The sequence below is a fragment of the Scyliorhinus torazame genome, chromosome 19, assembly GCF_047496885.1.
Source record: "Scyliorhinus torazame isolate Kashiwa2021f chromosome 19, sScyTor2.1, whole genome shotgun sequence".
Lineage (NCBI taxonomy): Eukaryota > Metazoa > Chordata > Chondrichthyes > Carcharhiniformes > Scyliorhinidae > Scyliorhinus > Scyliorhinus torazame.
The window spans coordinates 71,298,354-71,326,286 of NC_092725.1; the positions used below are offsets into that span (position 1 = coordinate 71,298,354).

At 47.9% G+C, this 27,933-nt stretch overlaps 1 protein-coding gene across 3 annotated transcripts in view; it reads right to left on the minus strand.

Annotated features, from left to right (window-relative positions):
• Positions 1–333: 333 nt before the first annotated feature.
• efcab6 (EF-hand calcium binding domain 6) overlaps positions 334–27,933 on the minus strand; it is a 200,550-nt gene continuing 172,950 nt past the window's right edge. For all 3 annotated transcript variants that reach the window (XM_072484515.1, XM_072484514.1, XM_072484513.1), the window contains 6 exons: positions 26,296–26,520; positions 18,867–19,082; positions 15,873–16,038; positions 3,798–3,982; positions 1,412–1,561; positions 334–783 (listed from right to left, as the gene is read on the minus strand). In XM_072484515.1, coding sequence (XP_072340616.1) covers positions 664–783; positions 1,412–1,561; positions 3,798–3,982; positions 15,873–16,038; positions 18,867–19,082; positions 26,296–26,520 — 1,062 coding nt within the window. In that variant the 3' untranslated portion in view covers positions 334–663. The remainder of the gene's footprint in view (positions 784–1,411; positions 1,562–3,797; positions 3,983–15,872; positions 16,039–18,866; positions 19,083–26,295; positions 26,521–27,933) is intronic.

A 27,933-nucleotide genomic window follows, 5' to 3' on the forward strand; every position in this document is an offset into this window, starting at 1 on the left:
TTAATATAACAGAACTTCACTAGAGCGAATAAGAATTAATGTAAATACATAAATGTTATCCTTACAATTCTGTATATATCCGTAAAGGTATAGCTGGGATGAGGAGTATTGTATTATAGTTAATCTTTTCTTGTTTCATAAATGTTTTATTCTTTTGTTAAAAGTTAAAGGTCTTATGACTCTGTTCACCCACATCTCTAAACCAAAAGAAATTATGGTTTATTGAGCCGGGGTCAACTCCGGGATTGGACTGTTCAGTCGTAACATCAGCTAGCATCATAACAATATTACTCAGAAATTCCCCCAAGAAATAATGTCCGCAATACATAGGTGTCAGTGTGACAGTTATATTTTTAATAAATACATTTTCATTTACATGGCTGGCTAAATCAATGCAGTCAATTAGAATATTCCCTTAGATGTCCGATTATTTTTTGGTCAATAGCACAGCGTCCAATTACAAAGAAAATGGGAGTTCTTAAAATATCGTTTCCCAAACTTTGAAAAGTGAAGAAATACAATGTAAACTGGAATGGTTCTTGATAGACACAATCAGCTATAATGTTGACAGTCTACGAATTAGTTTCATCATCAGAAAGCTGTTACCATATCACTGCAAATGAAACATTTTCAAACATAGAGAAATCCGGACATAAACAGTTATCAGAGGAAAGCACGCAAAAATTCATTGTACGAGATCATTCCTTGTAGATACTTGTCATAATATGAAGACAGGTAGTAAAATTCCTCCTCGGTTATGTTGATACCATATTGCCGCAGGACCTGCAAAAGAGAGGTTAAGAAATTAAGAACTCCGATTGAACATCTGAGAGAACTACATAGAGCAATATTAGTAATTGACACATTACTGTTTGTGAAATTAACACCATTGTGACCACTGAGTCTTACTCCAGGTCAGGTTTTAATAAAGGATCATTTACCACACTGGAATTACGAACAATATAGTAAATTGGCAGGTGGTGTTTTACTGGGAATTACTATTAGCCCATTTACAGAGTCCTATATTCAATCATGGTAAACATTGATAGGCCTTTTTTGCAACATTACATTTTGTTGTTTGTGTACGACAAGAATGGAAAGAAGCATGGAATTGTAGGCACTTGCTGGAAAATGGGGAGGTAATGAATGGAAAAAGCAAAGGCAAATTAACAGGAAAATAAATTTTGAATAAACCAATTATTTTATTTTTGGTTTACAATGCTCCAACACCATAACAAATACACTTGTCGTGGAAAGAAAAAAGACCCCGAGTTTGTTATCAGCCCACATTCAGGAAAGTCAAACAGTGCCCGTAAAATCAAAGCAAAACAGCAAGTATTCTGTTGAAAGAAACCTCCATCCTCACCTTACTCAACAGAATCCAGGCTTATTTTAAAATCAGAACACTAACCTGCCTAAATTGAAAAAGTGAGATGTACCCACTTCCAACGTCATCGTAGGCTTTGAAGGTACGGCGTATTAGCTTCCAACATTTCGTTATGCATGGCTGGATCCGCATCATTAAGTTAGTAAATATCTTATGTTCTGCTCCAGGACTCATCTGTAAGAGAGAGAAGTCTCCCGTAACCAAATGAAAATGGAACTCTGTGATAGGGTCCAACAGAAAAGAAAAACTATCTGAAAAAGATGGCATGGGAAACGGAGCAACAAAGCAGCCAGGTAGATCTGAGGAAAAAGGTCAAGTTCCATAATGATGCTTCATCAGCTGATAATGTGAACCAGTGAAATAGTTTCCTATGGAACTGAAGGGAAAGGCAAAGAGCCTAGCAGCTGGTCACTTGCCCATTCCACTTCAGCATATGCTTATCTAAAGGAGAAAGAGGGAAAGAAGTGAAATAGTTAGAATTATGATAGAAGACTAAGGATTGTGAGAGAGGGACAGAAAGTAATTATTTCACAGTCAAAAGTCTACTTGTTTCTCAGTTACAATTTGTGCATTTCTGCACTTGTAATGGAAGAGGTCAATGAGAAGATTTTGCTCAGCATAACCAGAACAAAAGCTGGAAAATGGTACTGTGTCACTGCACCATTGCATCAATAACTTTTTTTACTCTCTAAATAGTTTTCTTTTACACATTGCAATCAATAATTTATATCGCTTTGGTCATGTCGTTAACACTTTTTGTCGTAGCCTTTTGCATGTTTCATTCTTTGACCTCAGTGTACAGCTTTGTCAGCTGTCGATTTGGTATAAAAATAATTCAATCAGTACAAGAAGAATATATAGGGGTCTACTGGCTAGTTGAGCACACAGATTATCTGGTTAAAGTGGTCACCATGGGAAGGGATAGGTAATTTAAATGGTGACAACCAGTGAAGAGAAGGCCAGATAGAAAGTGTGGGATCAGCACCTCACTTTTAACTGTAGACTGATGATGTGGTGAATATTCTGGGACCCATCAGTGAGAGAAATATGGGACATCAGCTTAAGGTTGCATTGGAAATTATTTCCAACAATGAAGTGCTGGTTTGCATCTCAAACTCCTGATATGGGATTCAGGATCACAATCTTCTAAATCAGAAGTGGTCAGCAACATGACAACATGAAGACAACATGAAGGCAGAATGGCAGGTTAATAGGGTGGTGAAAAAGTCATCTGGGACACTCGCTTTTATCAATCGGGACATAGATTTCAAAAGCAGGAAGGTCATGGTATAGAACTTTGATGAGGCCACAGCTGGAGTACTGTGTGCAATTCTGGTCACCACATTATAGGAAAGATGTGATTGTACTGGAGGAGGTGCAGAAAAGATTCACCAGGATGTTGCCTGGGATGGAACATTTTAAGTTATAAAGAGAGGTTGGAAAGGCTTGGGTTGTTTTCTCTGGAGCACAGAATATTGAGGGGTGACCTGATTGAGGTATACAAGATTATGAGGGGCATGGACAGGGTGGATAGGGAGCAGCTGTTCTCCTTAGTTGAAGGGTCAGTCACAAGGGGACACAAGTTCAAAATGAGGGGTGGAAGGTTTAGGGGAAACTTGAGGAAAAACCTTTTTACCCAGAGAGTGGTGGCGGTCTGGAATGCACTGCCTGGGAGGGTGGTAGAGGCGGGTTGCCTCACATTATTTAAAAAGTACCTGGATGAGCACTCGCCACACCATAACATTCAAGGCCAAGGTCTGGCAAGTGGGATTAGATGCCTTTCATGCGTCGGTAGAGATGCAATGGGCCAAAGGGCCTCTTCTGCACTGTATTATTCTGTGATTCTATGACCATTTGATCAAGATTCTAGGGTCAGAAGATTTTTGAAAGTAAATAACAAAACACGATCCCTTTATATTTTGTTCAAACCAAAAATACTGCTCATGATTCATTCCTCTGCTCATATATAGGTATTCATGGCTTAAATTGAAGAAAAACTCTGGTATTCATGGGTATTCCTTACTTTAGGTAGGTATGTCCTGCATACAGTTATGTTCGCATAATTTTGGGTAGGAAATATGGACTCAGCCATTTGTTCCCACGGTTTCCTCTAACAATCCACCTCTTCTAATGGACCAGTTGAGAAGCTTTCAACATGTGCTTGGGAGGGTTCAAGGGAGAAGGAGAATGCCAGCCTTCAGGAAAATTAACCTCCATAGTTATATACCCCAAAATTTAGCCAAGCAATAACATTGTTTTTTTGGTATTCTGGCAAATTCAAAAAAGTATCCAGCCTTTATTGCATAATCAATTAAAACAGCCAAGAAAAAAGTAGACTTTCCCTAGCATAGAGATAAAGCAGGTAATTTTTTACTGTTTCAACATTTGTTTTATTGTTCGTTGTACGCACTGGGATCTTTGGATGTGGGATTTTCATTCTCTGTGGTGCGTTCATGTTTAATGGCCCCAGTGACAGGACAAGACGCTGAAGAAATTCATTGTATGCAAAACGCCCAGTATTCTTGATATCATACTTCTTTGCCAGCTGCTGGAACTCTTCTGGTTTCATTATTATGCAAAATTTCTTCAATATATCTGAAAAGTTAGAATTTTGAAGAGAAATATCCAAGAGTTTATACATTTTACAAATATACATACTGAGTGCAAACATACTTTTCGATCAGGCTACCTTTCTGAGCGGATGAGTTGAATAAAATTAACATAAACTTTATGTGAATGCAACACTGGTTAGGTTCAACAATATTTAGTATGCTTCAAGGTAAAGAAATAACACAAATGTTTAATTGGATCTAACCACAAAAAATTGATCCTATGCGCAATCCAGTAAATTATTAGATATAGCCCAGGAAACATACACCAATCTCGAAAATTCTAAAAAGCTGACACATCCCAGACAGATTGACAACAGAAGATCAGGCCTATGGCATATTATTATACTGGAATACCTGGTGGAGGCAGGATACCTCACATCATTTAAAAAGTATCTGGATGAGTACTTGGCACACCACAACATTCAAGGCCTAGTGCTGGCAAGTGGGATTAGATGGGCAGGTCAGGGCCTTTCATGCGTCGGTGCAGACAATAGGCCAAAGGGCCTCTTCTGCACTATATAATTCTGTGATTCTGTGACCATTTGATCAAGATTCTAGGGTCAGAAGATTTTTGAAAATAAATCAACAAAACACGATCCCTTTATATCTTTGTTCAAACTAAAAATCAGTTATACGTATACAGTTATACTCTAGGGCAGCGAGTAAGCTCACGTAATCTGTAGAGTCATTACAGACATTGTGGATACATTTTTTTAAATGTTCTTATTGAGGATTTTTTTGTAGTATACAGAACAAAGGTAAGCATGGACATATATTTCTCTTTATTTTCTTTTGTTTTCAATGTATGTACATCGGTTGTCTTCTGTTATTTACATTGGTTATCTTACATTATTTACAATTGTTACAGCTTCTTATTTTTTGTTTTCCAAGAGGTGTTTGGTTCTAATTTGGTCCCCTGTTCCCCACTCTCCCCTTTCCTCCTGACCCCCTCCCTCACTGGCCCTCTGGCGTGCCTTCTTCCCTCATCTGCTCTTATGTCCTGTTCCAGTTGTGTTGGCGTGATGCCGTGTATTTGCTGGGCATGGTTCATGTCTCCTTATTCCCCCCTCGCATTGTTTTCCTTTGGCTTACTGACTATTGGCTACAATCAGGTCTTGGAACAACTGGGTGAATGGCTCCCTTGTTCAATGGAAGCCCTCTTCCGACTCCCAGATGGCAAATTAAATTTTCTTCATCTGGAGAAATTCCAATAGGTCGGACAGCCAGTTTGCAGCTCTGCTTGGTGCTGCTGATCGCCAGCCAAGCAGGATTCTCTGGTGGGCGATTAGGGGGGCAAAGGCAAGGGCCATGAAGAGATCTGGCTGTTCTGATACCCCAAAGACTGCATCTTTTGGGAAAGGATCCACCCTCATCCCCACCACCAGGGACATTGCCTCAAAGAAGGCCGTCCAAAATCCAACAAGTCTGGGGCAAGACCAAAGAGAAAACCAGTCAGCTGTGTTTAAACCCCCTCAGATCTTTGGGCTGAAGCCATTCATTCATTTCTCTATGATATTGATTTTACTAGGCTGTGATGCACAGCTGTCAGCATTGTTCAATTCATCTCCCTTCATGATTGAGTATATACATCAAGCTTTGATTGAAACCTCCTGTACCACTTCAAACAGAATTAAGTGCTTTCCAATCACCTCCACACTTGAGTGATTTTGAAATGGTCAGCTGGAGTGACCTAGGAGCTGTCAGTCAAAGCTTGATGTTTATAAACATTGAGGTTAGAGCACTTTAGAATTACTCAACCGTGAAGAGAGGTGACTGGAGCAATGCTGACAGCTGTGTGTGTGTGGAAGCTGTCAATCACAGTCTAGTAAAATCAATGTCAAATAGAAATCATAGATTATCATAGAATTTACAGTGCAGAAGGAGGCCATTCGGCCCATCGAGTCTACACCGGCCCCCGGAAAGAGCATCCTACCCAAGGTCAACACCTCCACCCTATCCCCATAACCCAGTAACCCCACACAACACGAAGGGCAATTTTTGGACACTAAGGGCAATTTATCATGGCCAATCCACCTAACAACAAAGAACAAAGAACAAAGAAATGTACAGCACAGGAACAGGCCCTTCGGCCCTCCAAGCCCGTGCCGACCATACTGCCCGACTAAACTACAATCTTCTACACTTCCTGGGTCCGTATCCTTCTATTCCCATCCTATTCATATATTTGTCAAGATGCCCCTTAAATGTCCCTATCGTCCCTGCCTCCACTACCTCCTCCGGTAGTGAGTTCCAGGCACCCACTACCCTCTGCGTAAAAAACTTGCCTCGTACATCTACTCTAAACTTTGCCCCTCTCACCTTAAACCTATGCCCCCTAGTAATTGACCCCTCTACCCTGGGGAAAAGCCTCTGACTATCCACTCTGTCTATGCCCCTCATAATTTTGTATACCTCTATCAGGTCGCCCCTCAACCTCCTTCGTTCCAGTGAGAACAAACCGAGTTTATTCAATCGCTCCTCATAGCTTATGCCCTCCATACCAGGCAACATTCTGGTAAATCTCTTCTGCACCCTCTCTAAAGCCTCCACATCCTTCTGGTAGTGTGGCGACCAGAATTGAACACTATACTCCAAGTGTGGCCTAACTAAGGTTCTATACAGCTGCAACATGACTTGCCAATTCTTATACTCAATGCCCCGGCCAATGAAGGCAAGCATGCCGTATGCCTTCTTGACTACCTTCTCCACCTGTGTAGCCCCTTTCAGTGATCTGTGGACCTGTACTCCTAGATCTCTTTGACTTTCAATACTCTTGAGGGTTCTACCATTCACTGTATATTCCCTACCTGCATTAGCCCTTCCAAAATGCATTACCTCACATTTGTCCAGGTTAAACTCCATCTGCCATCTCTCCGCCCAAGTCTCCAGACAAGTCTCCGGAGGAAACCGGAGCACCCGGAGGAAACCCACGCACACACGGGGAGGATGTGCAGACTCCGCACAGACAAATGAATGAATGGCTTGTAGGTAAAAGATCTGAGGGGGTTTAAACACAGCTGACTGATTTTCTCTCTCTAGGGATTTACAGGTGCTGCTTCCTGTGTCGGATCCAGCAGATGTATTGCCCAGGTGAAAGCGTTAATGGAGTAATTTCTTTCACAGCCTCTGTCTGGACTGCTCTCTAGCTTCCAGAAGGTGTCTCACATCTGGGGGAACCTCCTGACAGGGTCTGTCTTCTGGGCCTTCCCTTTTAAAAAAAATATATATTTTATTCCAAACATAATCAGATATAAACAGCAAATAACACCTCAAAAACAAACAAGTTCCCCACAGTTTATCAATTTTCCTAATTTTTCACCCCTAAACCCCCAATATACCATCCCTCTCCCCCCACTGGCACAAACAAGTCCTCGAACACGGACAGAAAAGGCTCCACTGCATGTAAAACTCCTCTTCTGACCCCCTGAGGACAAACTTAATTTTTTCCAGCCTTAAGAATTCATACAGATCCCCTAATCACGCTGCGTCCCCCGGCGCCGCTGCTGACCTCCAGCTCAGTAAAATCTGTCGTCAGGCCATCAGAGGGGTGAAGGTCACAACATTGGCCCCCTTACCCTGCAGCAGCCCAGGCAAGTCCAACACCCCAAAAATCACCATCAAAGAGCACGGCGTCATCCTGGCTAAGTCTTGAACACCACTGCCCAGAAATCTTCCAGCTTTGCACCCCCCCAGAATTTATGAGCATGGCTCGTTGGTCCCATCCAACACCTCTCGCAGACATGCTCCACTCCTGATAAAAGTCCAAATATTTGGGTCCATTTCATATGGACCCTGTGTATCACATTGAACTGTATACTGAGGGACTTCCACACAGGGATCTCTTTCTTGGTGGGCTTCCTGACAGGGGTCACTTTTTGGGGGTCTGTGGTGGGCGGTCTCCTTATTTAGGGGGTTTTGAGGGGGTCTTTATTTATGGGGTTGCTGGAGGGGCGAACATGTCAGGTAACCCACATACTGGTGGTGGGTGGAGGTCTGGCCAGCCGCGGGTCCTTGCTATCTGTCTGCCCGCTCAAAATGGCGGCCCATTAGTGCGATTCCCGAGGCAATTCCTCAAAATCCTCGTCATGCATAGTTTTGGATGGCGAAAGATTGGGAGGAGAGCCCAAATCAGGTGCAATTCAGCTCTGGCAGGAGAACATAGGGCTGGATTGTCCGATTTTGAGGCTACGTCCGGAGGAAGTGTCTAGTTTTACGATGAAAAAGCCTGTGGCGCCCCCGCACCGACGCCCTGCCCGGTGGGGGACTAACAGCCACACCACGTAAAACTCCCAGAGTTCCCACGGCTGGAGAATTGGCAGGTCCGTGGGCGCGCATGCGCATGGCGACGATCTGCAGCGGCCGCGCCATACAACATGGCTCCGGCCGCGTGCGGATCCAGCCTGCCAGATAGTGCCCCCCTGTAACCCCCTCGTGACCCCCCACCAGTCCCCCCAACCCCCGCTGAAGCTTCCCCGGTCAGTGGAACGGCTCCCGCCCCGGACTGTGGCAGCACTGGACACAGTCCACAACTGCCAAACGAGGTTGACGAAAACTCAGAGCATACATGTCCTGTGCCATCGGAAAGTCGGTGGAACATCGGGGGAGGGCCTTCAGGTGACTTTTTTTTTGTCGCAACAGCGTACGTTGTACTCCCCAATTACGCCGTTTATGGGGGGGCGGAGCATCCAAAAACAGGCACCACCCCCGATTTCGGTGTCAAAAGGGATTCTCCGCCTGATCGCCAATTACTATATCAGCGTCGGGCAATGGAGAATCCCGCCCATATTCTCCCAAACGGAGAATTTCACCCAATGTTTTTCTCTATCCTATCTGGCGCTAATGCCCCCTGGCTGTTGAGTCCCTCACTGAAATCATAGAATTATAGAATTTACAGTGTAGAAGGAGGCCATTCGGCCCATCGAGTCTGCACCGGCCCTTGGAAAGAGCTTCCTACTTAAGCCCACGCCTCCACCCTATCCCCGTCACCCAGTAACCCCAGGTAACCTTTTTTGGACATTAAGGAGCAATTTAGCCTGGTCAACCCACCTAAGCTGCACATCTCTGGACTGCGGGAGGAAACCGGAGCACCCGGAGGAAACACGCACAGACACGGGGAGAATATGCCATATTGCATATTACCATTATTGATCACTCCAATACCAACCCACACTGTCAGAACACAGCAGTGAACTGCTGTTGAGATGATTAGACTCAGAGTTAGTAATTACAGGGATGAATTTTTAAGGGCTTCTCCTGATTATCCAGTATAACTTTGATGATAAAGCTGCAGAAATCTCACAGTTCAATCCTCATCTTTTTTTTTGTTAGTGCAGAGCCACCTGATCATGGAACTAACAAGGGGCATAGAGCAGAACATTAAACAGGTGCACTTTGAGATCACTTTGTGGCATCACAGGAAATTTAAACATTATGCCCAGTATTGTCAACAAACATCGAGGAATACAACTGTTAGGCTGAAGGAGCTGGGAACCGATCACTTAGGACTGGAAGACGAAAGGAAACTGACAAAGTATCTTCCACCCCCACCAACTCTTTATTCCTGAAAACACATTAAAAGATTAACAGATACTACAGATAATTGTCCAATGATTAAAATTGTGTGTACTTTGAGAATGACTGAACAAATTCTCCGGCCAAAATATTAATTGTATTCCGTTCATTCGGAGGAGTTGCTTCCTTGATCCCACCATTTCAGTGAATAACAGAAATAGTTAAGATAGGGGGCACAATTCTCCACTCCCGCACCGGTTGGGAGAATCGCCTGGGCCGCCAAATTTTCCCGCGACGCCGGTCCAACGCCCTCCCGCGATTCTCCCAAGCGGCGAGAACGGCCCCGTCGAGTTCCGCGCTGTGCAGGCCGGAGAATCGCCCGAGACACCCAAAATGGCGATTCTCCGGCACCCCTGCTATTCTCAGGGCCGAAGTCCCGACGGCGTGACCCCAGTTCATGCCGTCGCCGTTCACACCTGCTTTTTAAAGTCGTCAGCCAGTCGTGCTGGCTGACGCTGAGCAGGGAGGAGGTGAGCGGACTGTTCCGCAGCGCCTGGAGACCAGGTCGCTTACCCGAGAAGGCTGCGGCCAAAGGGGGGGGTGTGGGAGAGTGTGCAGGTGGGAGCGGGGTGGGTGGGAGAGTGTGCAGGTGGGAGGGGGGGAGTGTGGGAGAGTGTGCAGGTGGGAGGGGGGGGGATGAGGGAGCGGCGTGCAGGTGGGAGGGGGGTGAGGGAGAGTGTGCAGGTGGGAGGGGGGGGTGGGAGAGTGTGCAGGTGGGAGGGGGGGGTTGGGAGAGTGTGCAGGTGGGGGGGGAGGTGTGGGAGAGTGTGCAGGTGGGGGGGAGAATGTTCAGGTGGGAGGGGGGTGCGTGTGGGAGAGTGTGCAGGTGGGAGGGGGGTGTGGGAGAGTGTGCAGGTGGGAGGGGGGTGAGGGAGAGTGTGGATGGTATCGTCCATCCGTGGATGCCACAAGTCAGTCGCCCTGATATGGCAGGACGGTGACGAGGACACGGCCGCAGGTTGCGTGTGGCTGATGGGCACAGGAGAGTGGCACACTGGTGAGCAGTACGGTGTGAAGTGACCGTTGGGCGCAGACAGTGACCAGATGTTAGGCTGGCTGCGTGTCTGCAGCACGACCAGGCCACCGGGACACACAGGCATCCCATGCAACCCGGTTGGCGAGGTGTGGAAGAACCTTGGTGTAACATGTCGTTTCTCTGCCCCCCGCCACCCTCCTGCAGGTCACCATGTATGCCAACCAGACAGCGATGTTTACTGCCGTGGTTGGAGCGGCAGCTCTGGAGTTTGCCATCCGGCAGCGTAGAGTCGGACGGCCCACAGTGGCTGCAGATGCAGCGGTCGCCGGTGCAGCAGAGGGGATGGCCGCAGAGTGGCCTGTCGTCGACGCGCAGGCCGCAGGCGCTCAGGACACGAATGTACAGGGGGATGCCGAGGGGAACATTGACTGCCAGACGGCGAGGGATTCAGAGGAAGTGCTTGGGGAGGAGCAGGAGGAGGGGAGGAGGAGCAGGTGGAGCAGAAGGATCCACTGATGGTGGTGCCAGGGCACCACAGGCGTCCAGCAAGGCCGAGGGTGTACCGTGACAGAATGTTGTTCGAGGCCCTAACGGACATCACATGCAGGAGGAGACTACGGTTCAGCAGGGAGACGGTCACACATATATGCCAGCTCGTGGCGCACCTCGCACCACGTGGAATGGGAGGAGGACACGCGATGCCAGTCTCCGTCAAGGTGACGGTGGCCCTAAACTTTTATGCGACCGGTTCCTTCCAGCCGCCGAGCGGGGACCTATCCGGGATCTCACAGGCATCGGTCCACAGGTGCATCAGGGCCGTCACCGATGCTTTGTACGCCATCGCGGACAGGTACATTTAATTCCCTGAGGACCGAGCACAGCAGGAAGCACGGGCACGTGGATTCGCCAAGGTGGCCGGGACACCGATGGTCCAGGGTGTCATCGATGGTGTGCACGTCCCCATGCGCCCGCCTGCAGACAGCAGGGAAGTGTTCATGAACAGAAAGGGCGCATACTCCATGAACGTTCAGGTGGTGTGCGACCCCCACATGAAGATCATGCACGTGTGTGCAAAGTATCCCGGCAGTGTGCATGACGCCTACATTCTGGCACAGCCGTTCATCCCCACAACGTTCGATGAATGTCCCCCCCCGGCTGAGGGGCTGGTCGCTGGGCGACAAGGGCTATTCATTGAGGTCATGGCTGCTGACACCAATACGGAGGCCTCACACCAACACGGAGAGCCTATACAACGAGGCACATGCAGCAACCAGGGGTGTGGTGGAGCGGTGCTTCAGGCTGCTGAAGATGCGCTTCAGATGCCTGGACCGATCAGGAGGGGCCCTGCAGTACCAACCTGACAGGGTCGGTCGCATGGTTGTGGTCTGCTGTGCACTGCACAACATTGCCATGCAGAGGGGAGATGACCTGGTGGAGGAGTCGGAGGGAGGACCCGACGGCACCGGAGCCAACGCAAACGAGGGGGACGGGGAAGAGGAGGATGCGGAGCATGAGGATGATGGGGCGCATCAGGGTGGGGGGAGGGGCGCAGGACGTAGACACTGCCCGGCTGCTCGTTACGCCCAGGAGGCTGCGCGACGGCACCGCCGCGGACAGCGGGCACGCGATGCATTGGTGGCCGCACGGTTCACGCACTGTGGGGGTGGGATTCGCTGAACACTGCCACTTGCACCATCACTCCTGTACACGGGCACCACACAGCAGCCCCCCCCCAGCACCGCACCGCGTTCACGGCAACAATTCCACATCACCTTACCATTGCGGCACTACGGGATTGCACAACATTGATGATTGGGTAAGCGGGTGTGATCAGTGCCGTGTTCAATGATGACAGCCCGCTCTGCGATGAGCTGTGTGCTCAGATTCGCCAGCCGAGGTCTGACTCATGGCTATAGCTGAACCATGCACTCCGGTGGTCACAGCCTTCGTGACGGATATTTCACCACATGCCCGTGGGGTGGCTGGCGTCGGTGTACCGAGGACAACGGTGTCCGATTAGGGGAGGCAGGGGGGGGAAAAGGGTCAGCACATCCGGAACAGACCTTGAACGGCTCGTATACCACTACACCAATCGGGCACCCTCACGAGCCCCCTGGCACCGGACATAGCACACAGTCTTACAAGTCAAATTTAAAATTTAACAGTGCATTTATTCGTGTGGTTAACATAGGTGCCCTACCCACTACTAGACTGTGTCCTGCACCCGTGCCAACTTCTTACGTGCCTAACGACTTTGCCTTACGGGCCCTACCACTACGTCTAGGTGTGTTCCCAGATGGTACAGCAGGAGTGGAGGTGGACTGCTGTGAATCACGCCCTTCAACATGGCTCCCCGTCGGCACACGTTTCCTGGGGCGGCCCGGCTTCGATGGGCCAGGCTGCTCTGCGGGCGTGCTGGATGGCGTGGTGCCACCCTGACCTGCCCGCTCCCCACCAGGTGCGCCAGGGACGGAACGGGGGGAGGCCGAGTGTACCGGGACGTCCCGTGGTGGAGCTACCGGGACGGGCCCCAGAACCTCCTCCTCCCTCGGGGAGCCCGGTGGCCCCCGGGCCTCACTGTGGGACGGAGGTGCGATCGGAGACATGCCCCATCGCACCACCGACACCTGGCGCTGCCAGTCCTGGAGGCCTGCAGCGGTATCGACCACGGTACGAATGTTTGACGAGACGGAGCCCAGGGAGTGCCACATTGCTGCCAAGGTCTGTGCGATCTCGACCTGTGAGTGCGTGACGCCATCCATCACGTGCGCCAGGCGGTCAATGCTGTCCGCGACCGACTGCTGGGACAGTGCCATCGCTTGCTGGGACCGGGCCATGGCATGGTGAGACTTAGCCAGGGCCCCGAGAGCGGCGGCAATGTCCTGTTGGCTCTGTGAGATGGCTGCCTGTGAGTGGGCAGCCCTCTCCTGGGCCTTGGATAACGCGTGCACGGTAAGCCCAACGCCTTGCAGAACGTGACCCATGGCCGAAACCCTTTCACCCATTGCCTCCACCGCGGACGCCACCCGTGCGGTGTCGGTCTGGGTGGCTGCGATGAGCGGCACCACTCCCTGCTCCTGGACGCGGATAGACTCCTCCAGCTGCGTGTGCAGGTCCTGGAAGATGGCCCTCATCCCGTTACTCAGTCCCTGGGTGTCCACATGCATCGGTTGTCCGGGTGGGTCAATTACATCCAGAAACCCGGGAACCGTCTGGGTGGCAGCTGGTTGCTGGGCCTGGGCTGCCCCCCGACCGTCCAGCCCCTCGGCTGCTCCAAACTCCACCTGCTGTACCGGCTCAGCTGTGGGGTGCGCACTAGACAGTGACCCGGGAGCCTCATCACTTATCTGCCCAACCGAGGTGAGTGTCTCTGTGATGGTGAATGGTGTGGGAGACAGCAGTGCCGCAAGCTCGAGGTCATCATCCGTCAGGAAGTCTGGTGTGTACTGGTCCCCCTCATGGCCCGGCGCAAGCTCCATGTGGGCCATGTCGTCTTGACCTCCAGTTCGATCCAGCGGGTGTGTGGCTGTGATGTGGGCTTCGGCATGACTGTCCACCCTGTGCCCCTCACTAATGTCTGTCCCGGAGGTCTCAGCGTCCCGGTCCTGCGTCCCAGACTGTGAGGTCTGCCCTCCTGTCCGACCAACTGCCAACCTCTGGCGTGCGTCCCTGGGTGCAGTTGCGGTTGGCGATGTTGGGCTGCTTCCTGGGCGAGACGTCCCTGAAGGTTCGGCGGGTGGCCCTGGGGAACATAAAAGATTTGGGGTTCGTTAGACACGGTAGCCCAGGTGTATGGTGGGTGCACAGTGTGAGGGGGTAGGGGATCGAGGGTGCAATGGCCAGAGTGTGAGGGGGGATGGGATCGGGGGTGCAATGGCCAGAGTGTGAGGGGGGATGGGATCGGGGGTGCAGTGGCCAGAATGTGAGGGGGGGATGGGATCTAGGGTGCAGTGGCCAGAGTGTGAGGGGGGGTGGGATCTGGGGTGCAGTGGCCAGAGTGTGAGGGAGGCGATGACGGGTTGGGAGTGGAGAGGACATGCAGGGTTCTCTCACTTGCTTCTGCGCCTCCGACCTGGCATGGCGCGACCTCCCGGGAGGCGGATCCCCCAGCGAGGTCCAGGGCCCTCTGCTCGTGAACAGTTAGGGGGTGCAGGACAGGAGAACCCCCTCCGGTTCTCATGCGCTCACGCTGGTTGTGCGCTGTCTTGTCCTGGGAGGGGGGGGGGGGGGGCGGTTGGATAAAGAGTCACCATTAGGCGGGTATCATCAGGGCATGCAGATATTGACAACATTGTTGCTGGTTCAGGAGACAGCACGCCATGGCTTTGCTCCAGGGGGGGCCCGGGGCTCATGTGGGTCGAGTAGATGGGCACCGTGACCCCCCCCCCAACCCCCATGACACCCCTCAACATCACCCCTGATGCCCCAAACCCCCCCAACACTCCCAACCGCCCTGGTCCCCCCCAGCACCGCCCCTGATGCCCCAATCCCCCCCAACACTCCCAATCGCCCCTGGCACCCCCCCCCCCCCCCAGCACTGCCCCTGATGCCCCAATCCCCGCCAATATTCCCAACCCCCCCCCCCCCCCCCCCCCGGCACGGGGCCTGGGGGCACCCTCATGGCACTTACCCTGGCAGCCCGGGTGAGGTCGTGCAGCTTCTTGCAGCACTGCTCCCCTGTCCGGGGGGGTCTGCCCCACAGCACTGACTGCGGTGCCCACCTCCCGCCAGCCGCGCCTCACTGCGCTGGATGGCTGGCGATGCCCACGTCTTGGGCAGAGGGTGTCCCTTCTCCATTCCACCTCATCGACCAGGGTGTCCAGGTCTGTGTCCCGGAACCTCGGTGCGGCTCTTCGGGGCTCAGCCATCTCCTCTCTTCTCCTCCGGGTCCTCTGTGCGCGGATCGCGCAATTTATGACGCAGCGCCACGTCATTCGGGCGTCGCGCGGTGACGACGCGGCCTTCGCGGCACGCCCCCCCCCCGAGGTTCTCGCGGCCCCGATCCTAGCCCATTTTCGGGCCCTGAATCGGTCGGGATCGGGGCCGATTCGCGCCATTGTGAACCTCGACGGCGTTCACGACGGCGTGGGCACTTCGGCGCGGGAGTGGAGAATCCCGCCCAGGGTACCTGATCAACCAGTCTGTCCTCAATTCTTATAAAAGAGACCTCAATCCATGGTGCAATGTAAATGGGCAAAGTCTGATTTCACTAAAACTAATTTCCACACCGGAGATGACTCTGTCAAGTGGCTCGTGTGAATCAGGCAATATTATTGTGATTAATAACAGGCAATTTAAAAAGCATAGATATCAAAAGATGACAAACCTTTAAAATCTTTGGCATCAATTTCATCCAGATTTTCAGTATCCTTCTCTTTGCAATCCTTCTCTATTCCCTTCCAGGATTTGGAAACATCTTTTTTCAGCTTCTGCTCAATCACCTCACAGCTTATTGATGGTGACACAGAAGCTAGTTGTGCCATCTCCGCTGGCTGAAAAAGAAAAGGAAGGTGTCAATGAGCTGCAAGGGGAAACCCTGTCATTCCATAGCGACAAAGGATGTGCCAAAAGGTATTAGGCCACAGCATGGTTGGGACACATACATGTTAGGTGGAACCTTACCATATTTTTTCAAAGTGTCAGTTCTGGTGAGAACACAGGATTCCCGCTATACTGACGGCGAATAAACTCACTGAATATTCAGCCTTTTTAACAACATTTTTTTCCCACGTGATTCACACATGCCAATTTGCCTCTGATACCTTCACCCCGGGGAAAGTAAATCACAGTAATCAGTGGGGCACTTCTTTTAAAGTCTCCCGAGCACATTTTCCAAGTCCAGTCAGGGGTGGGGGGACTACCAAGAAGAGAGCGCCACGATTCATGCAGGGAGCCCTCATTAAACGTATTGATAGTGTGGAGCAGTGTGTGGAGCAGAGACGTGATATCCTCTACCTGTGATTGTCCAGTCGTCAATCAGGAAACGTCACCATCCCTGCCTGGGAGGCAGTGGCCGCGGTATTTACTGTCAGCTCACTCCATAAGAGGGCTTGATAAGAGTGCTGAATGGCCTCCGTGCAGGCAGAGTAAGTACTAATGTCTTCCGCTGCACCCTGCACACACACTACACACACATTACACACACATTACACGCAGACTCACCAATGAGTGACCACTTCACAGCTGAAGATCCACAGCAGATGGAGGAGGAAGGGACGTCCCAGGGATCTGGCACTTGGAAGGATGCCAGAGCCTAGGACTCTGCTGAGCCCCTGGCCAATGACCCGGGGCCGGTCATCCCAGAGCTGCTGGAGTTGCGCCTTTCACCAAGGAGACCTTGGGCTGTACAGCCCATCTGACACCCTCTTCCATGTGAGTGACACACCTCCAGCCTCGAGGGAAGGCAGCATTCCATCACGTTGTGCTGTGTTTGGTCTTCTATGTCTTGCAAAGGATTCCACCAAACACCTTGGCTTGTCCAAACCAGGATCTTTATTGAATCACATGTGGTAAGATAGCGATCTGTTACAGAGCAAGTTTTCATGGAGTTTCTTTGTACTCCTCTAGAACTACACCTAGCACAATTGTTCACGTGTATGTCTTACTACCATCTCCTACAACCATCTGCTGATGGCCAGATGTGTCCCCATTTATATTGGAGTCCCTGGTCACATGACCACGATCATGAGACCGCATGGTGTGTCTGCACCACCACCTATTGGTTGGAAGTCACATGCCAATCTTCTATATTATTTAAAGGCATATCACCACAGCCCGATAGTAGGCCGGGGCGCTCAAGGCCCAGGCCTCCCAGGAGATTCCCACCAAGGTAATCTCAGACAACAAGGTATGGGAAGTCAGCACGCCGCCTCAACCTCAGCTGTGGATCCTGGGGATATACCTATAAATTGCGGGAGGGTGAAGAAGAGTAAGAACTATATGCACCTAGTGGGCACGTGTGAACCTAGGCACTAGTAGAGATATGTTACCATTGTAATATCCCCAGATAAGACTTCTTTGCTTTACATGTTATTACTCCTTTATAACTACTCTACTGTGAGAGAATTGTGGACTCAGGGTCAGGCAGATCAGAATTCAACTCCTCTCTCTCCCAAAATCTTCTCCAAAAGCTAACTGCCTCTCGGCATTTCTTGGCTCCTCCCAGCAATGACCTCATCTCTCCAGCTCAAAAACAAATTATTTCTGCAGGCTGCAAAGCACATTATATCCCCCGGAACTTCCTCAGTCAATCACATTCTTTTGGTCAATTTCACCTTCTAGTTCTGAGAAGCTCTCAGGCCTTTACAAAACAAAATCCTTTTTAAAAACATGACCACTGCAGTCAAACACACTATAATGCCAAGCTATTAACCCTTAAATTGTTCCAATGTTTAGCAATATTCCTAAAAACCTCCTTTTTGTTACACTCCCGCACCATTAAATAATAGCCACAGTTGTCCCTCTCAACTACACGTGAATGAACCCAGCTAACCTTTTTTTTTGGATACTAATGACAATTTAGCATGGCCAATCCACCGAACGTGTACATCTTTGTGCTGTGGGAGGAAACCGGAGCACCCGGAGGTAACCCACGCACACACGGGGACAACGTGCAGACTCCGCACAGACAATGATCCAAGCTGAGAATTGAACCTGGGACCCTGAAGCTGTGAAACTGTGCTAGCCACTGTGCAAAAATAAAAGCAAATTACTGCGCATGCTGGAATCTGAAACTAAAGAGAAAATGCTGGAAAATCTCAGCAGATCTGGCAACATCTGTAGGGAGAGAAAAGAGCTAACGTTTTGAGTTCAATGACTCTTTGTCAAAGCCGTGTTGGCCATGTTAATTCATGTTAATTTGGAGCTGGATTAGCAAAGCAACTTCTTCACTTGCAAATGATTTTCATCATCATTTTGCGAGTTGTTGACATTCATTTCTAGTCCAATGGCTGATCCACAAAATTCTCAACATAGCTTTTCTCAAAATTAGTTTTATCAAATATTTCTGAACTGCATGCAAACTGCAGTTATAGAAAAGTTGCAGAAAGCCACGTAGTTAACTAAAGATCTAAATGAAGAACAACTTAGGTATCATTTAAAAGAAAATCAGCAAGCCAAAAATTGCTGGAAAAATAATTATACATCAATGGTATTCATTATTATTAAGCTGTAAGAGATCTGTTGGTGCTGAAAAATTAATGCTTCATGAGTTGAGAAGTTAAAAAGCCCAATTAACATTGTTTTCTGCAAGATGCGCCACTGCAAGATTTGTTGTCCAATGGATTTATCAGAACGATAAACAAATGGCTTTTGGTATTACCTTGCTATCACTGTGGGTGGAAGATGCAGTTTTGGGATATCTAGTTTCAGAAGGAGGCCGACTCACAGATGCAGCTGATGATGGTTTCGCCGGCGATGTTGCTCGACTGCCCTTTGATTGCGCATCCAACGTCTGTCCAGTGAATTGTTTCAGAAATTTGTGGTAGTCTAGATTCCCAAAATCATTGACTGGCAAATGATTCCATAGGTTTTCAAACTGAAAGAAAGTGGGAATTTAAATACGACAAATAAAATGTAATCTACCTGGTGGTGATAAATATGACATCAAAGAAAATTATAAACCGCTTAAAATTCAACCCACAGCTATGAGAAGTTAACTTGATATTGGATGTAGACCGGGTGGTCACCTGGACTTTGGGACTGATGGGGGTATAAAAGTGGTCACGTGTCAGGAGCACAGGCAGAGACACAGCATGTAAGAGCTGCTCAGTTACTGCTAATAAACATCTACTGTTGTTAGTCCCTAGTCGGCAGTTATTGGAACGTCTATATTGGATATTTACATTTGTGAATTTCTAGAAGACAGATTTCTACCACTTATTATTTCATCATTAAAACACATAATCAAACTTCAGTTTACATCAATGCTGCTGACTTGCCTATTTCTGCAAAAATAACAATGAATGTTACATACGTCGCCCACCTTTCCAGAAAGTGATGACTGATCCTGGCATGCACTCTTCAGGTGACACTTGGTGATACTTGCCCTGGGAGCGATATTACGCCCACGTTCACTGCCAGTGAGAACGACAAAGTGGGTACAAAATCTCATGAGTCGGGTTTGGGGGATAGGTTTCCTGTTACGTGTGGTGGAGGGTCATAGCGCTGAAGCCTCTGAAGGGGAGAACTTGACAGTGGCTGAGGAGCAGCCATTGATTGGGGGGAACTTGCATTGGGAGGGTGGAGCAGGCATTGAGGGGAGGTCTTGCAGTAATGGGTGGAGCAGGCCTTGAGGGGAGGAGCACTGGCAATACTGCCATGGTGGTTGTGGGGGTGGGGGGTGGGAAGAGCTCCTGAAAATGTGGGTGGGTGGGGGAGGGGGGGGCGGGGGGGGGGGCTGTTATCCTCAGTTCTGATCAGGTGCCCTTTAAAGACGGCGCCCTGATCTCTGTGGAGCCAGTCTTGCTGGCTCTATCTGTTGTGTTCTGCTGCTTCTTTAACACAGGCTGCTACTTGATGCAGTCTTAACTAAAGGATGCTCCAGACTCTGAAGTGAGTTCAACGTGTTTATTGAACTATTAACACAGTTCTCAAATTAGTTGGGCTCTCTGCTAATCTAACTGTAGTAACTGAGTCTTGCTCTAAGCCACGTGCTGGGGTGTGGTGCTGCTAATCAACCCTGTCTAACTCTCTAGATATCTGTCTGTGGAAAGAGGCAGGGTGTGAGTGCCTCATCCCTTTTATAGTGTTTATGTCATGCCCCCTTGTGGTGATGCCACCTCTGAGTGTCCTGACTGCCCATTGGTTGTTTCCTATTCTGAGTGTTCATTGGTTGCATGTTAGCATATCATGACACTATCAGGCCCTGCCCCGCCAGACTGACAGTGTAAATCTCACCCTCTGATTTTGTTTTATTGTCAGAGTAGGTCAAGATCTGGCCTGAAGTCTCAAAAGTGCATCTGGCAACATACATGTCAATTTTTAGTCAGAGCCTGACACTCTGACAAACTATGGGAAAATTCCCCCCTGTCCATTCTTTCCTAAGGCTGTGTTGGTCAATAACAACATATGGAAGACAACAAGTACTATCCTCACCTAGTGTTCATACATGTGTACTTCCAATTATGGATGACTGTATTGTTGGTTTTATTCCCCCAAATAGTACAGGAGTTTGAAACAGAGTTTTGCAGAGATTGGCGAGTTCAGACTAGGGATTAAATCAGTTCAACATCAAACTATCAAGAGAGCCACTACAGTCATTTCTACTGGTTAGTATTGACCTTTCCGGTGGTTTCTATCCTTTCACAATGCCTTTTATTACCACATTTATAATCATTGATTCAAAGCACTTCCTCAGAGTGGCAATCTCTGCCAGATTACCATCCCTGACGGATTTAATCACACTGAGATTCCAAAGCCCCTGTCTCACCCAACCTTCCTCACTCAGGCTTTTTGAGACAGCAGCAGCTGCATCGGGACGGGGGTGGGTCGGGTGGGGTGGGTAGGGTCGGACGGAGGGATGGGGGGGGGGGGGGGGTCAGTCAGGAGGGGGAGGTTCAGACTGGCTCACAAGGGGAAGGGGTTGGACTGGGAGGGGGCAGGGTGGTGGGTCCACTGGGGACCCGTGTCCCGTGTGAGGCTGGGTTCGGGTTTTTCAAAGTTATTCTGGAGTTATAAGTGATTTTTTTTTCAGGGGCAGCATGGTGGCGCAGTGGCTAGCATTGCTGCCTCACAGCACCGAGGACCTGGGTTCGATCCTGACCCCAGGTCACTGTCCGTGTGGAGTTTGTACTCTCCCCGTGTCTGCGTGGGTCTCACCCCACAACCCAAAAAGATGTGCAGGGTGGGTGAATTAGCCACTTTAAATTGCCCTTAATTGGAAAGAAGTTAATTGGGTACACTAAATTTATTAAAAAATAACTTATTTTTTTCCCTCTAATTCTTTACCTCTTTCAAAGTAACTATCAGGGTAGAACTCGCAGAAGAAGCATCCAAAGTTAGCGATTTAAATCACTTCTGTTGGATGGTTCCCAACCCAGCACTATTATCCTGAGGAATTGAACACTTCTAGGCAACTGCGGGGTAAACCCTTACATGGGAACTTCATAGAATCCTTACAATGCAGAAGGAGGCCATTCGGCCCATTGAGTCTGTAGTGATCTGTATATCTGTGTATTTACACAAGGGGTCAATGTAGATGCAATACAACTGAGCAAGCACTAGAGGAAGCACGAGAGAGGTATAAATAGAGACAAACAGGAAGTCAGTGACACTTCACAGGGATGGCAGCTGGTGAGCAGGACACAGACAGGCAGCTCAGATGTAACATAGTATAAGCGCCGGAGAGAGAACAAACTCAAAATAAAGCATCTACTTCAACTGCAAGACTACGAGCTTTATTCAGAACCAAGGAATAACACATGGTACCAGGTGACCTCAGAACGCTTACTATAAGATTACACAAGATGCAGACAAAGAAAGCCCAAAATGGAAAGAAAACTCATACCGGACATTCGACGTGGGAAGACTTCGCGAATCCAATGAAATTGGTTGGAAACCCACCACAGCTGAACACAACCGGTAATTTAAGTAATAACTGGAAAAGGTTTGATCAGATGTTCCAAATAGGTATCGTAGCTAATGATTTGAACGCAGTCTCTGATGCAACAAAAATAGCGCTGCTACTCGCAACAGCGGGTCATGAAGCTAGAGAAATCTATAATTGCTTTAGGTACTTGAAAGCACCAAATTCAAAGTAATACTGAAAAAATGCTGCTTTAAAACATTCAAATTACACAGAGAATGAGTGATGCAAAACTCAAACAATCACGACCAGAACAGAAAGGGTGAACTCTAGAAATCGCGATTGAAAAGTCCAGATCGAAAGAAAAAAGTAACTTTAACTTTTACAAGGAAAAAACGCTCAAATACACTTTAAAATGGCGTCTGAGCATATTTTACAGTCTTCGTGGAACAAAAGACGAAATTATGTGTCTGTGCATGCACAGGAAACCAAAGCCGCGCACGCGCAGTTGAAATCATGTTTTGCGCGAAAACCGTTCTGCACATGCGCAAGCAGCGCATGCGCAGTTAAACAAAAAGAGCACACCGTTTGAAGATGGTTCCGCGCATGCGCAGTTGAAGAAAAAGCACACAGTAAAGCGCAATCAATTTCCACGCTTTACATCACGAGCGTCATGACGTCACAAGACCCGGACCATGCCCACTTAAAAGGGAAATGCCCGAAAATCGAAACCCAATTTTCTTACCCCAAAAGACAGAACAATGCCTGAACGTACACCAGCAGTTGAAAATAACTTTCACAACACCCTGGCACAAGCAGTCTGCGCCACCCAAAGTGAAGAGCACAATGACAACTCCGAAACAAAAAGAGATGATTTGTCTGTTGAACAACACACACAATAATACTCAGACATGGCTGAGTTATTTGGATCTGCTGATCACAGCATCAGCAACACGGTTGCACAGCTCAACACGACTCTACTCATGGTAGATGAATCCAATACCATGATGCCATGGCAGATCGTTGATACATTGGATGACAGCATCCTGTCAAATACCCAAGAAGAAGACGACGCCACACAGAGAGTGATGAAAGACTCCACAGCGAGACCACTGCACGACTCCACACAGAGAGTGATGAAAGACTCCACAGCGAGACCACTGTACGACTCCACACAGAGAGTGATGAAAGACTCCACAGCGAGACCACTGCACGACTCCACACAGAGAGTGATGAAAGACTCTACATCGAGACCACTGCACGACTCCACACAGAGAGCGATGAAAGACTCCACAGCGAGGCCACTGCACGACTCCACACAGAGAGCGATGAAAGACTCTACAGCGAGGCCACTGCACGACTCTACACAGAGAGCGATGAAAGACTCTACAGCGAGGCCACTGCACGGCTCCACACAGAGAGCGATGAAAGACTCCACTGAGAGAGCGATACAAGCCTCCACAGAGAGCTCGTTGACAGACACCAAAATGGAAGCAGCTCAAGACTCCACAGCGAAGTCCATGCATGAACAAGACCATGAAAGTCTATCAAGCTTATTTGAGCCACTAGATGAAGATTATGACAGTCTACCCAGCTTATTTGAGCCACCAGAAGAAGACTATGAAAATCTACCCAGCTCATTTAACAACAAGAAGACACTGAATGTCTACCCACTGTATGTGAGACAAGTGACGAAGAAATCACAATTCCCATACAGGATGTGCAGGATCACAGCAAGACTGACAGATCTCAGCTCGTCTGCACAGAAGCACGCAACAATCAGAGGAGCGCTACTCATGAGTCCAGAGAAACCACGTCAAATGAAATTGTGAAGATTTTGACTCCAGGAGAGGAGCACCAGGAGTCGAGAGACCACGTCAATAGAAATCTTGAAGATTTTGACTCCAGAAGAGGAGCACCAAGACCCACAAGAGAATGAAATCGTTACGATTTTGACTCCAGAAGAGGAACACCAAGAAACCACAGGTGATTCAAATGAACCAGAAATATCTCCAGAAGAGGAGCACAAAGAAATCAAAGAAGAGGAATCAAATCTACCACAAATGACTGATCTCACCAACATCAATGCAACATCAGATCATTCTCACAATCCTCAAGAAGAAACGCTCCGTCCTGGGAGAGGGGGGGGGGGGGGGTGGGGGAGAGAGGGGGGACTGCCTGGGAGGGTGGATGAGCAAGAGATAACATGAAGGGTTGGGGAAACTGGCACGTACGGGTGAGGGCCAGTGTACAAAGCTGTGTAAATATATCATTTTGCCATGTATACATCTTGCTCTGCGCAATTTCTCGGGTTTTTTTTGTTACGGGGGGGGGGGGGGGGTTATTGTTTGTAAGGGAGAAAAATTGTGTTAAAAAACTTTAATAAATATATTTTTTTTTAAAAAGAAGAAACGCTCAATGAAACAGCAGATACCACAGAGGACACTCACACCAATAACTGTGACAATTACTCAAATTATGCAACACTCATTGAACGCAACAAGAACAACAAAAACCGCAAGAAGCACAGCAGAAAGAACAACAACAGCAACAACAAAAACAACATGAAGCACAATGAGAACCACAAAAACCACAAGCACAGCAGAAACAAGAACAACAACAGCAACAACAAAAACTACAAGAACAACAACAAAAACAGCAAGAAGCATAACAAAGCCAACAAGCATGTCAAGAACAAAAATAACAAAAACAGAAACAAGCACGACAAGAAAAACAAGAACAACGACGAAAACAACAAAGACAGAAACAACAACAATGAAACACCGACCTGTACAACATGGTACAACTCTGCACATGAAGGACAATACCACAGCACACTGCAAAACAATGACAAGACTACAAACATGCCATGGCATGACAACGAATCTCACTAATTCACATCCGCTCCAGAACAAGCAAGCACACCAGCTTTCAAGGCCGATGACACACAAAATCGATACCACAAGCACAGAAAAAGTCCAAGTCAGTCAACATCAGTGGTTCGACCATTCAAATACCTCGTGATGACTTGTTGGTTACTTAAAACATAAGAACACTGACAACATTCACAAAGAAATTACAATATCAATATCACCACGTCAACAACAGAAAACAAAAATCAACTGAACAAATTCATAAAGTTTGCACTCATCCATGTTTTATTAAGATTGGACTCATAAATATTAATTGGCTTTAGATAATAACCAATATCATCATCCAGATATACATATCATAAGTAATCTAAATGTTTTGTACAATTTTCTTTAACACTGTACAGAAAATATGTAAAGAAAAAAGGGAGGATGTAGTGGTCTGTATATCTGTGTATTTACACAAGGGGTCAATGTAGATGAAATACAACTGAGCAAGCACGAGAGGGAGCACGGCAGAGGTATAAATAGAGACAAACAGGAAGTCAGTGACACTTCACAGGGATGGCAGCTGGTGAGCAGGACACAGACAGGCAGTTCAGATGTAACATAATATAAGCGCTGGAGAGAGAACAAACTCAAAATAAAGCATCTATTTCAACTGCAAGACTACGAGCTTTATTCAGTCACAAGGAATAACACAGAGTCTGCACCAACCCTCCGAAAAAGCACTTCACCTAAGCCCACTCCTCCACCCCATCCCAATAACTCCTCAACTTAACCTGAACATCTTTGGACACTAAGGAGCAATTTAACATAGCAGACTCACTTAATCTGCACATCTTTAGACTGTGGGAGGAAACCGGAGCACCTGGAGGAAACCACGCCCACAGAGAGAACGTGCAAATTCCACACAGTCACGGAAGGCTGGAACTGAATCTTTGTCCCTGCTGCTCTGAGGCAGCAGTGCTAATTTCTGTGCCACCGTGCCGCTTCCTAGAGAGATTCCCCAGTGCATCGTCGGGTACCCCCAAAACCCAAAGCTGGGGAACCAGGAAGTTATGGGCTGATCATTAACGGAACTTGAATTTATTACTCTTTGCCATTTTGTATTCTCCTTCTTAAATATACGTACAGAAAGTTAAACAAAAATACATTAGAAAATCTTAATTCAATGATGTTTAATTCAAGACATTGTGATAATTGAATTGAAATCATCTAAGAAAATCCTCCTTTACGTTTTATTAAAAATGCATTATTCATACTACCCATTAATCCATTTATCCCCAGGAAAATAAAAGCTTTGAAGTAAAAGGAGGAGAACAGCATGTAATTCCTGTTTCTAAAGAACGCACCTCTTCATCGGTGAGGCTCATGAAATGCTTGAAAAATATTTCTTTAAAGTGCTTCTTAGAAATGACTTTTATATTAGCATAATCAACATCTTCAAACTCTTGAGTAATGGCGTAGAGGCACGAATTGACTACATCCCGGATACGAGACATAATCTCATTCATTGTTAACTGCTGAGACGACTTTGGTCTGGTGGTTTGATCTTGTCCTTCTGGCATCTGGGTAGCCTGCAACACAAAATCACTTTTAGTGATAAACATTAAATTGTATACCTTACTCAAGACAGCAGAAGCAAACCAAAAATATGTATTTTTGCACATGCAGTTTTATATTTGGTTCAATTGCATGGCAATTTCACATCGAAGGTACTTGATCTTCGAATTGATGGAATAATGCAGCTTCATTTTTCATCGTCTGATCCACAATGAAAGACAAAGTCCACTGCAATATTAGGTGGAATCTTGCTATGGCATTAGGGATCGGGAGTCTCGACTGCCAACCGGTGTGAGACCCCAAAATGCCTCTTTTTCAGAAGGTCCACTAAACCACAGGCCAATCAGACAGTAGTGAGACCACTGGTGGGCCTGCCATGGAACTAAGACCCCAGAGGCAGGAGTCCCACCGAGCAAGAGCTGCCAGTCCATCAGAATCAGAATCACAAGATAAAATACAGTGCAGAAGTGACCATTCGGCCCATTGAGTCTGTACTGACGCATGATAAACATCTGACCTGCCACCTAATCCCCTTTGCCAGTACTTGGCCAATAACCTTGAATGATGTTCCAAGCACTCATCCAGATACTTTTTAAACGATGTGAGGCAACCAGCTTCTACCACCCTTCCAGGACATGCATTCCAGACCGTCACCTCCTCTGGGTAAAAGCACTTTTCCTCAAATGCCCCCTAATCCTCCTGCCCCTCACCTTGAACTCATGTCCCCTCGTGACTGATCCTTCAACTAAGGGGAACAGCTCCTCCCTATCCACTCTGTCCATGCCCCTCATAATCTTGTACATCTCGATCAGGTCGCCCCTCAGCCTTCTCTGCTCCAGCGAAAACAACTCAAGCCTATCCAGCTCTCGTCATAACTTAAATGCTCATTCCCAGGCAGCTTCCTGGTGAATTGCCTCTGCACCCCCTCCAGTGCAATCACATTCTTCCTATAACGTAGCGACCAGAATTACACACAATACTCCAGCTGTGGCCTCATCAAAGTTCCATACAACTCCAACATGAGTTCCCTGATTTTGTAATCTATGCCTCGATGGAAAGAGGCAAGTGTTCCAAATGCCTTTTTCACCACAAAGGCTGCTGTATCTAAAATTTGTATAAATGACAGTGGTTGGTCAACTAATTATATTTATAATTTTATACCCTTAGTTGTATACTTGTCCCCAATATCGAATCCCAAGGAGCCAAATTATTATTTTTCTGTCAATATAAAAATAACTTATTGAGTAAAACAATGGTCGTTACTAATAGCTGTTGTCTGCAGGCAATACAGAGATTGCAGCATGTGTCAGTTAAATCTCTCACAGTGTCCTTGCTAATAATCCGTAAATTATCCCAACACTATCACCCTAATTTGAGTGGTGCATGACAGCGGCATGTTAGTAGTCATTGTGACACCATTATGTAGG